Source organism: Excalfactoria chinensis, chromosome 1 (genome assembly GCF_039878825.1).
Source record: "Excalfactoria chinensis isolate bCotChi1 chromosome 1, bCotChi1.hap2, whole genome shotgun sequence".
NCBI classification, from domain to species: domain Eukaryota; kingdom Metazoa; phylum Chordata; class Aves; order Galliformes; family Phasianidae; genus Excalfactoria; species Excalfactoria chinensis.
Genome location: NC_092825.1, coordinates 25,498,982 through 25,511,796, shown reverse-complemented (window position 1 = coordinate 25,511,796; position 12,815 = coordinate 25,498,982). Strand labels below are relative to the sequence as shown.

Genomic DNA, 12,815 nt, shown 5'->3' with positions numbered 1-12,815 from the left:
AGTTCCACAGCAAATTGTAGCCCTTCCAAAAAGAGAAAATTTATTTTACATAATTTCTTGAAGAAATTTCCATGTTTTTTAAAAAATGTGCATACAAATACGTGCAATAGCACATAGTTTCACCTAATGCAAGTATTTTTCTGAATATGAAATACTATTTCTTTCATAGACATTAGATTTTCTAACATAGACTCACTTCATTTGCAGATGGAAACATAAAAAACATTACTCACCTGCATTGGAGCCAGTCAGGTTGTAACGTGCATTCAGCTTTTTAATGATATTTTCATGGATCTGATACCAATCGCTCTCAGTGTTGCACCTACAAAAATGATAACTTTTTTAACTCTGAAATGGGAACACAAGATTTTCAGACCAGTTTCACCACACACATCCAAGCAAGTCCCTTTCTGTTCACAAAACTAACTCAGCGGGAGCAAACAAAACTCCATGAAACTGCTTGGATCAGTGGAAAGAGGGAGAGCAGTCTTACAATTTGAGGAATGACTCGTGGAAATATTTGCTTCTTCTGGAAAAGGGCAGGAGAATGATAGGAGCAGTTATGCTCTGGAACTCATCATGAACACGTTCATGGTCTATAGATCTACCCTTCAGCTTCAAAATACACAGAATATCTGTCCCACGACACTCAGGAAGACATATGGGACTCAGAGCTGGTCTTAGATAAAGATCTGTGCCGTACACTTTGAAGTTATTTAAAATGGAATGTGATCTTCAAGAGACAGTCAATTAAAGAGCAAATTATATCTCAGTATATATTTGGAAAGTAGTGCCTTTTCCATGAGGAAAAATAGGGCACACTGCAAAGTGAACAGCTTAGACTTGACCTGGTCTTACTAAATCTGCTTTTCAATAATGTTTCTTCTTTCCTTTTTCTTTTTCTTTTTTTCTCCTGTTATTTTAAGAACAATCAGGGAAAGTTAGAAAACAAAATCTAATAGGCAGATATGTAAATCTAACAATTCGTTATCCAACAGCAAACACTTATTTGACTTCAGCATCCTGGGAGTCTTAGGTAAGAGCCAGCACACATTTTCACCGTCACACTGGATTGTTTTTCTGCAGCACCATCACCAGCAGCTCTAATTCAGCACCGTAGGAGTACAGAGAAGAAGAGAACGGCCACCTAAAAGCCTTCTATGTCTTCAACACTTGAGTTCTCAGCTTCCTCATGTACTTGATAAAATGCTTCACGGGTTTATGTACTTTGAATAGGCCACTAACCAAAACAGCTCTTACTATAATCTCTCAGATCAAAATCAGCAGGAAATTGCATGCACTGTGTTGCTACAAACAGAAACATGAACTTTCGTCCCAATACTGTCAAACTCCACTATTTCAATAACCACTAATTTTAAGATCTAGGTTTGATTTTTCATTCTCTAGCATTAACTGCCTCTTACACTTAGGCTATTTCCATTAAACAATTGCTTACCTACCTTTCTTTCTTTTTTGTCTAGTTATGAAGTTACTTCTGCTGCTGTCTTGGCAGCACAAGCTGTCTAAACAAGACTTGGAAGCACTTTACATTGTTTTAAAGAGAGAGCTCCAGAAGCTCTTACAAGGATGCGATAAATGCTGAAACATACAAGAAGATTTGAAAGGATGCAACCTTCATTTTTAATTCCTGCCCTTTTTATAAATAGATCTGTAGAAGTAGCCAAAATTTCTAACCTATGAAGAAGAAAATTACCTACTATACTTTCTTTTTTTCCTCACACTGCATTTAAAACCACTGTTTCTGATGTAAACCTACTGTGAAATAGTTTGAATAGTTATGAAAAAAAAGCCATTCCTTACATGTACACTTTTAAGATGAGGTCATCCTTTGAATCTCCTGCCAGCAAATCCGCAATACTGAGGACCGCGCAGCCAAAGGGCCGTCTGTATTGTACGTTGCAGGCATTTTTCTTTTCTCCAGCTCCCATTCGTCCTGACAAACAAAATACACATTTGATGCATAATGTACAAAACTGTCTCCCTTAAAACCACAGAAAGGAGGCAGGGAGCAATCCAGCTCTGTATGGTGACAGCTCTGAGTATGTGATGCCAAGTGTACTCTGCAAATCACCTCTCTCCACACTACATTAGGATAACAAATGGTTCAGGAAACCCATTAATGATGGGGTGATCTCGTAATACCAGAGGTACTGCTCATCCTCTCATGACCTCAAGTCCGCAACTCATCCTGATACTCAGTGACAGCTCTACTTGAGACACCACCAGATTAAATTTAGTGTTCAGACATGACAGAGTGTCCACCATTTGCTGCCCAATAACAATTATTTTACTGTGGTTGTTCCTACTTCTGATTTATATGAGAGGTCTTGTGACTGAGCCACTACAATTTAGAAATCAAATGCTGCCTCCAAGCAGGCAACTTGCTAGCAGGGGGATAAAGCTGCAGAAATCAAGAAGAGATGAAAACTCAGGGAGAAAAGATGACAAAGGACAGGAGAACAAATTATGGTACAGAAAGAAGGCAGCCAAGGAAAATGGAGTTGAAATAAAGTATTTTTCTATTTGATTTAAATACAATTCATCGGTCTTCTTGTTGTGTTTCTGATAGATGAAACTGCCCTCTTTCTAACCATTTTACGCAATTATGTTCTGGCAGCTATGTATCTTTCCCACCAAGTCTTAACTTCTGACAAGAAAAGCCTCTGGCTGTACTTGCCGCAGGGCAATGCCTCCTCTGTATATTCTATGCGTCACAGAACCTAGAAGAGTAATTGTTCACTTTCACATATAAATGTTATTTTAACTTTTTAACATTTCAGTTATTCATGTGCAGACTTGGGTGTGGATATATTTTATAACTATACAGAAGGGAAAATTCTGTGCCACATTGTTCTTTAGAGCACTTACTCTCCTCAAATTAAGTCATACTACACCAGAATTTACCACAATTTTTTCCCAGTCCTTGCCAATAAAAATGCAATATTTTGATATTCCGATGAAATACTACAACATCATGATAGCACAAGGAAAAGTCGTCCATCTGAGTTGTAAAACAGAACTTGCTCTGGAATAAGTTGTTTCTGAACTCAGCACAAGTTATAACTACCATATATAAAAACAAAACACCTCACAAAAATAGGAAGCTATATTTGGTAGTGCAGTGATGCAGCTAGGGAGACCATTTACAAAAGATATACATATATATATCCAAGAACTCAAAAGCAGATCCAAAGAATCTTGCTTCAAATCAGCACAACCAGGAGGTCAACTTCTTAAAATACATATGCAGCACACTTTTTGACTCTTCCGCTTTGTTTCAAAGGACAAAATATCTGCCTGTATCATCTTGGATTAAAATTACTACATGACATCCTTCACTTACTTCCTTCTCCTCTTTATAAAAGGGATCAGGGAGAATATAAAAGTTGTCCAAATGGTTTCACTGGATACTATTTAATTTAGAGGTAAGTTTGCTATGAAAAAACCAATGCTTGAAATTACTCTCTTTGTAACAAGAATGTATTCCCCAGTGACAACTCCATCATTTTAGTACAGTTCACATATGACATCTTTTGTTTTGCAATCGTAACAAAAAATACTGTATCAAAACTCATCAGCACACTTGAAAAATAACACAAAGGAATGCTGAGAAATTCAAGGCAATTTTCCCATTAAAAGAGAGGCATCTGCTTCATGAAATTTATACAGAGACTGAGTAAATCTAGCCGATCCCAAAGCTGACCCCAAGTGGTTTTCTTCATTGTTATATACTCACCAAATGTCAGATTTCTACTCACAGACCATTATACGTACCTATTCGGATAATGTGCACAGTGATATAGATGTCTTTCCTGAGTTCACTGCTACTCAAATCCTGCAAAAGATCAGAACCTCATTATTTCTGCCTCCTGATTAAAACGTGATATTTAAAAAGATCTTTATGCATTGCTTTTATTGCTTTTACAGTAACGGCAATATATGAACAGTGAGGTGATTTATATAGAATTAAGACATTATCCATTTAACAATTCAAATTGGTGGTCATGCACTCAGTATGTCTGTCCTAAAATATCATGGGCAAGAATTTGTTGTAAGGCAGCAAAATGGGAGAGGAGGATAGAACAGATGTGTGTGCCTTGAAGAGCAATGGTGCTTTTGTGCAACTCCTAATATCTTGACGTTACAAAGAGCACTGAACAAACCATCTTTTGGGCCTAAAACTCACAAGTAAAAGTCTTTGGTGCAAGGAAAAAGACTGGTATGTATATATGCACATGAAGCACATACATCCACATACTGCCAGAAAACATTCAACTTGGGATTTTAATAACACCCTTTAACCATCCTTTAGAATTAATAATAAAGTAAAAGCTTAGGGAGTGCCACTGACTACTGAAGAACTTAATCCAAATTTGGTTTTAAATACCAGCACAAAAAGGATTGAGAATATGAATAACTCACCACAAAAAGAGAACAGTGTCTTTCAGGCTTTTCTGGGCATTTTGGCAAACCGTTTCTATTCAGTCTTAAAAAAAATCGTTCACTGTAAGAAAAGAAATACAACAGATACTTTCAACAACATCACAGTAAAATTAGATCTCATATCGATCTTACTTTTACGTGTAACTTTTGTCAAGATTTAAAAGAATGGAATAATTTCTTATTAAAAGGATGAAACATATCAAGAAAAAAAAAAAAGGAAGAGACTTTAGCTAAGAGCAATTAATCATCTAATAAAATTAATCATCTAATAATATTACTGAAAACTCAATACAAACTGGAAGACTGATTATAGTTTGAAAAAATGACACTGTATATCCCAGTCCATACAGCAATAAAATTCTTTTATCCCAGAACTGAAATTAGATGCGAGTGATGTTTTATTGATTCTTGCTAAACAAATGTCAACATTGCCACATTTGTATTCAATCAATACTCTTTTTCAAAGGCAGGAAGATAATGGCAGGGGACATTTTTCCTGCCTAACTCTATGAAAATTTCTTTCTAAACTACACTGATTTTGGCGGTCTTATGAGTTCCAGCAGGTAAATTTCATTTTCAGAATTCTGTTTTGCAGTCTGCTGCTGGGTGCCAAGTACTGCATCTGATACAAATAACAACACTAATCCCAGAGAGGTGCAGAGAACACTTATTTTGGGGTAAAAGTGGGCACAAGAATCTACTGAAAGAGAAACAACTCTTTGAAAAGTTCCTATATGATAGCAGGTTCATCATGGACAATCTCTGGGAGACCTTGTCATTTCATGCATGGAAAACTTTGGAAAATTCAAGCTTTCCATGGTTTGGTTAATTTTCTAATAGATACAGCCTCATAGCAAACATAACCATAACATTTATGCAGTAAGAATCATGCAACATGGGAAAAAGCAAAGGACTCAGAAACGGTTAAGTTGTGCACAAGTGTTACATGTATGTGGCACAGAAAGTAATGCCTCCTATTTATTTCCATGGAAACTACAATAGATACAAACAGTACAAAAGCACTATTTGAAAGAGCAAATTCCCAGCTACAAAACACTATATCTCAAAATAGTCACTACTGCTGTGCATTTTCATCAGCGATGAACAAGAGCCTGCATGACACGCTAGTGAAAATCTGCTGTTTCCCAGTTGCTAAGATGGCACTGGTGCTAGGAAATTGTTGCCCATGCAGTCCACCTTTCATCAACCTGGACAGATGGAAGTCAGAAGCTGCCAAATCCAGACTGTATGGTGGGTCTGGTAGGACAGTCTCGTCACCAATAACAATGCCAGGAAACTGCCACCTTCAGCCTCATATTGGTTCAATAGAACCCAAAAAAACCTGCTTGCGGTGTTCTTTCTGTTTAATACTCCAGTATTGCCACCATTTTTTTCAATGCACTGAAGCCAATATCCAGCTCTGTATACAGTCCCCTGGCCATAATCCACCAATCTGCACAGAGAAGCTGTCTGAGACACTCTTCATTTTGTGGTGTGACAGATGTGCGTGGCTTTCCAGAATGTGGTTTGTCTTTCACATCATTGTCACCACTGCTGAAACACACCATCCACTGCCTCACTGTGCTCATATCCCCTGCTTGGTCTCCATAAACGTTCAGCAGGTGTTGACGAATGCTAATGGGTGCTATTTTTTTCCACATGGAGGAATTCAATTCCACACATTTGCTCTACAAGCACTTCCATGTCAGGCGCCATTCTGTCAGACTGCCCCTCTGCTGCCATCTGTCACACAGCAACAACATGTAACAGAACACTGCTTCCAAGGTTCAGCCTCTACTGCTATACCACCACAAGCTGACATAATAAAATGAGAGGCATTACTTTCGGAGCTGCCACTGTTACTCTTCACCCTCAGCCCTATCTGGCCAGACAGTTGAGCCTGGACACTCTGTAATGCTCAAATAAAACAAACAAAAAAAAATCCAATGTGAGGTTATTGCAACTAGTTTTCCCCCAGCTACACCCACCATCTCCTGCTTATTCCAGTAATGCTAAGCAAGGTTTACCACTGCTCTCAAAATGCAGCTGGCAAATCACAAGAAAAATGTTGGATAAGATGCAACACAATATAGACTAATTACATTTTTATTACACCATCATTTGCTTTGTACAAAATCTGGATCAATCATTCACAGAATCAGTCATTCATATTGAGAAAGACCGCAGAAGGCCTCTAAGCCCAACCTCCTGCTCAACACTTCACCAGACATAGGGTCAGATAGGCTTGCTAATAGCTCATTCAGTGATATCTCCAGTGATAGAGGCTGTATAGCTTCAGTGCCTGACTGTCCTCAGGTTTTTCCTTACATTCAGACGCAGCCTCTTTTGTTTCAGTTTATATTCATTGATGGTATTGACGACCTTGCAGGTACAGGCAGATGCCTTCCCAGGCCAACCAAGGCCCACTGCCTTAGCTTGACCCCACAGAACAACCAGCTTCTTGCCATCCAGTCATTAATATCTGTCTTGTATGAGAGGACCCAAACCGGCATGGTTTCACAACACTGCACAGGAGGGCATAATCTCTTCTCTAGATCAGCTGACGACATTTGTTGTTATGGCCCATGTCACTGTTAGCTTCAAAAGAAGATCTTGTTACGTCTGCAGAATACTTTGTTAAATGACAGCCTTTTACCCAAGATGAACCTAGAAACACCTAGACTTTTTTCATGGGAGCACTTAAAAATGTTTGTGCAGTCTTCAGCTATGTAGGTTTTGGTTTTTTTCATCACACAGAATAAAAAGCAGAACCTAAGAATAGCACAGGTGAACTCAAATACCTCTCAGTGCATGAAATGCTATTTTCTCAGAAACATTCTTGTTTTATGATACTGCCAACTTCTGCAGCTTTTGTCTCCATGGAAACTTTAAAACTGAGTTTTAAAGAATGTTTACATGGATATATTTTTTTAAGAGAAACAAGTTGGTATTTTGCTGTTGATTTAAAAACGTTATCCAAAAGACTTCTGTCTTTTCATATACATTTGCTTTCTTCTCAATACCAGAAAATACTATAAGAAAGCACAAAGCTTTGTTTATGGAATCTGATGCAAAGTCTGTGTTCACATAGCAAGAACTATTACTTATATTATCAAACCAGGATCCATTTTATTGGATAATGTGCAAAACTGAAGAAAACAAGCCTCTATTTCAGCAGTAACAATACAGCTTCTGTGTGCTGAAACCTGCAGTGCATTTGTATGCATCAATATAATTCTTGGCTAATATAAGGGGATTCTGAATTTCATCACCTTACCTTCAGTGTGTGGGACTATGTAGAAGGAATATATATAAATATATGCAGCAAGGTATGTGTGTATGTATATATATGCTGCATTTCTTCTGCCTGTAAAGAAACCACTAGAAATGTTGGTTTAAAAAAAAACAACCACAATTTAACAAAAAAATGTCTAGCAGTGGATAAACAATTGTCACAGTTTATCTATGAACAGGCAAATCCTGAATTTAACTGGGAGTGCTCTCTTCACTGAAGCATACTTTCTGCAGAAATCAAAAGTACATCCTTTAAAAGCTTCCTTCTCACTATCCATTTGGATATGAAGTTTGCAAGTGCTGCTTACACTCACAGACCATGAGATTATGATTCACAACTCAATTAAAAGCCAAAGAATTTGGTCACATCACAAAGAAATGCACTGATTGCAAGAGACGTGTAATGGTTATGCCAATCCATTTTCCTCATCTGAATTTGAAATTTCACCCAGCAGTGAAAAAGGCAAACTGAATTCAATAAACCCTCCAAAATCTTAATCTTTGTTCAGTGCTACAATGCATTTCAAGCAAAAAAATAAAAATAAAATAGCACCAGTTACAGTTCGGATAAAAAGAGTTACCTTTGAACATTACCACAGAGCAAATGTAGATGTAGTTGCAAGACCATGAGAATAAAATAACTTTTTAATAAAATATAGAGAACATTCGTGTTTGTAAACAATTTGAAGCATTTCTATGGAGAAAAAAAATAGTTTAAAAAATGGTTGAGCAAAGTAAACAGCCTTTCAAAAACAAAATAAAGACAGAATTCCCAAGATCTGAAAGCTCGGCTTCAAACAGTTTCAAAAGCTCCAGAGGGGGATATCTAGGGCTAGGATCTTATTTCACAGCAGCTTTCTCAGCAGTCATTTACACATACATGCATACAGCAACCACACACAGCAGAAATCCCAAAGCAGAAATATTTTTCCTTTCTATGAAGATGGTTTGATTTTAGTTTAGATTGCAATGCATTTTTTATGAGCAGCAATCTTCACACATAAATATGCTGCACAGATTTAAACTCTGCTGTCTTCCCTCCGAAAATAAGGAAATAACTAATGCTGGAGAGATTAATTTAAGAAGGTCAGCAAGGGATTTCTCTACTGTAACTTCCCGTGTATTAGTGAAGCAACAATGTGTTCCAAATCTGCAGGCTTAACACACAAATTTAAAAGAAACACAGCCACAAACTGTTCTATTTTCCTAAGCAACCCCTATTTCCTTAGTATTAGCAGGAAAATGTTACCAGTCACGTGTTAGCAGTCTAGACAGACTGCTTGTTCTATGATTTATAAACACGCTATCAAAAAACCAAAACAACAACCAAGAAAAACAGCCATACAGCGTACTCTTGCAGTAAAGCTATGGCATCCAATAATCATAGCTCTCAGCACAACTTCCCTTTCCTACATCTTTGCAAACAGTCTCTCTGTAGGTAAAGGTTTTAGTGATTCCTAAACTAAATGCTGAGAGACGATAAGAGAATACTGATGTGTACTGCTCCATCTCATGTCTACCAAATTCTGGAGCACCACAGGGGATGCTCACTAAGAACTAGAATCTGGATCTACTGAGTTTACAGCTGAAGGATCACTGACATCATAAAACCACAATCAGACACAGAAGGTTGCCCTTTTACTTAGGGGTGAAATGTAGAGCAATGTCAAGTCATAAATTACTGAACTAAACAGGCAAAAAAGCCGTAAAAGTATTTTCTTAATTACAGACTAACTGAATGGTAGATGTGCCAACATGACTTTGCAGCACAAGCTGTTCCACAGTAAGTCAGTCCCAGCACTTTAACTCTTCTGCATCTTTTTGTGAAAACCATACTCCAATTTCAGGCTGAAAAAGAAGTAGCAATGAGAAAAGAGGGAAAGGAAGGATGAGTATTAGAAAAAAAAAGATTTCAGCCAATTTCAGATAAAAGCACTAACATCAACTAAAATAAATCACCAAACCAATATTATGGTGCTATATTGAAGCTTATCATCACATCTCCTAGATGTGCTGACAACATGTGGGAAGAACAAAAAAATATTTTGAATGCTAGCTTTATGCTGAGGAGTCACATTTTCCCTATGTTAGGAGTTAATGAGGAAGGAAGGAAAAGTGAGAGAATAAAGGGAGATGGGAGAGGAGACTGGTGGAAAAGAAAATCAGATACATATAGTAGCTAAATCAAGCTCCATCTTTCATCTGTTTACTAACAGAAGACAGCCTTAAAAATCAGTTTTTGCCAACACACTCTCTATTGTATTATTAATTACAACACTATTGTATCATACTTTATGCATATTTGCAACTGTATTTTAACTAAAAGGTGGAATTACACGTTTCCTGAAAAGATTAACAAGTTACATTGGAAAATGACTATTTAAAATCATCATTTGATGAGGTACCAAGAGTGCCAAGAAGGCAGTGTGTTTTTAAAAGGCAGGAAGCACACTGGAATCTCTCATCACGTATTTACAAGTAAAAACAGAACACAAAGCAGAGGCCGGAGCCCTCAGTGATGGTGAGCTTAGTCTGCCACCAGTGATAAACATTTTGCGGCAGAGCATTATCGGCACACAGACCTACAGATCCTTTAAGCTGAATTACAGACTTGATCATTATCCCAGTAGCTGGCTGAGGTTAGAGCATGGATACAAGCAGATTTGCTGTGTTTTTACCACAAAGATGGAAATTCAACTTGAAGAGAGCAAGAGGAACTGGAAAAGGTGAAAGGAATTTAATAACCCACTCCCTCCAAAAGCCCAAAGGTTCCTGTGTATTCATCTACATTTGGCAGCTTATAAACAGCAATGCTGTGTTGTCTTGTGATGTCTGCCTTTTATCAGTACCCAGGACAAGTTCTTGCTAAGATGATCTGTAAGTCCATCAGAACACCTCTGCTGTTAAACGTATCTGATCATTACTTAAACTTGTCACAAATACATCACGAGTGGTGCACATACACACCTCTATTCTAAAACTCCACTCATTTTTAAACAGTAACCTACCATTTAAGCCCCAAATGGTAAAACACCAGCTACAGGAGAGGTCACTCCTTGCAGTGTTTCTATCACAGCAATTAGAAACAATAATTTCTCCTGTTGCCTTTCAGTTTTTACACTGCAATCAGTATGAAGGTTATTTATTAATATTCAAGGAAGACCTACTCCAGACCAAAGGTTTCTCTTGGATTAGTTTATCTGCTTTAAAATGGGTATATCCAAGAGAATCTCTATATAAATGAGCATCATTACTCCTGCCATGGCAAGCAAAAGATATCAATCTCTGAAACATTTCTTTCACTGAAAATGAAATTTCATAAGAGGAACTGAAATATGTGATGAAACAGCTAATATCTAATGCACTTCAATTGGGAATAATTCATCTGTATTTGATGATTTAAGAACATACTAAAAATACAATGAAAGAAACAAGTTACATCTTCCCATAAATACAAAACGTTTAAAGAAATGAACAAAGAAAATCTTCCAAAAACATTTTCTTGCTAGACTATGCTTATGCTTATCTTTGGCAACTCATCCCTATCCCATTCTACCTGCCTTATGAAATGCTATCCACAGATACAGTTTCTTTGCTAGAAATTCCCCCTTACAAATGTTAAACTGTTACAAAAGCGCCTGTATAAGCATTAAGCAGGAAAGCCTAAGCAGTCAGGACAATACAAACAGTCTTGATGACATGCCAACTCCTCAAAAAACACTTGGAATACTACCCTGAAGCAAGAGGTTATTATTCTCTTACAGATCAGGAATGGTTTGAATTTAAAAGGAAATTTATCAAAATTCTCTGTAATCACAGCAAATTACAAGGTATTTCACAAAGTTAGATTGATAGAATGATCTGTAAAAATAAGTACTATTAAAACATATAGATTGTCTTAAAACCAGGATTAACCTTTCTGATCGCAGTGAAGATCTGTAGAAAAGACATTTACTACAGAAGCCACCAAGGCCAAAATGTTTGGAGGACGCAGCTGTGCCAAACATTCCTTTTTTACATATTCTGCCTGCAATGTAAATCACATCTGCTTATACTACTGCTGTTGGCACGTAAATAGGACTGAGCTACCAAACGATATATTTTTGCTATTGATATCTGAGTGCCATGCACATGAGATGCTAAGCTAATGTCACTGTATTTTCTATAAGACACACTGTAGTAGTTTTCAACTTAACTGAAATACCATCTGTAGAGAACGGCTACTATAATACAGGTAAAAATATCCAACATTTTTACCTTCCATCAGACAGACTGTTAGAAGGAAAGTAGGCATTCCCCAGAATACCAAGTGGTATAATGGAGAAACATGGCAGAGATACAGAGATCTCTGTAAGATACACACCCACCGATTTTGGAATTTCTCATTGGTCAGGATATGTTCCTGTGAAGTTTCTAAATCCCAAGCAAACTTTTCAGGTCAAAAGCAAACTCGGGACAAAGAATTAAAAGGAATCCTTGTTACACTGTGAGAGGCAAGTTGTATGAACGTGGTAACTGACAGAAACTGACAGACTCTAGTTCCAATGATTTATTATTGACTTTAAATGTCAAGCTACTAGTTAGCACAAGTGTGTTTCTACTCTTCCTTAGGAGTTGTTTTTCACTGTAAAACAAATGCAAATGTAATTAATTGGGCAAACTAACTGACTAGGCCAGCACTTTAGCATTCTTCCTTCTGGTGTGAAGGAGCTCTACAGCAGGGAGTTTAATTCAGTATTCTCAGGCAAAGAGCATTATTCACTTGACACACAACTTTACATTTCCAATTTGGAGTAATCCACCTGACTGCAACCAAGAAACATCTTTGCTTATCTTCTCTTGATGACTCCTACTCCAGAATTTCTCCTCACTCCAGGATCAAGAGATGCCCTATGACTTCTGTTACTTCCCTGCCAAGAAAGGCTGGAATATATACTTGCACATCAGAATCTTTCTGTTCACAATGGATAACTGGAAAGAACATTGCAAGATTTTGGAAGATAAGCTTTTAAAGTTTCTGGAAGTTCAAGTTTCTCCTTCAAGCTGCTTCTTATAAC

At 37.3% G+C, this 12,815-nt stretch overlaps 1 protein-coding gene across 4 annotated transcripts in view; it reads right to left on the bottom strand.

Annotated features, from left to right (window-relative positions):
- Nucleotides 1-12,815, bottom strand: part of DOCK4 (dedicator of cytokinesis 4) — a 236,175-nt gene that overhangs the window by 117,053 nt on the left and 106,307 nt on the right. For all 4 annotated transcript variants that reach the window (XM_072351725.1, XM_072351994.1, XM_072351814.1 and 1 more), the window contains exons 9-12: nt 4,444-4,525; nt 3,796-3,856; nt 1,822-1,954; nt 234-322 (exon numbers count right to left, since the gene is read on the bottom strand). In XM_072351725.1, the coding sequence (XP_072207826.1) occupies nt 234-322; nt 1,822-1,954; nt 3,796-3,856; nt 4,444-4,525 (365 nt within the window). The remainder of the gene's footprint in view (nt 1-233; nt 323-1,821; nt 1,955-3,795; nt 3,857-4,443; nt 4,526-12,815) is intronic.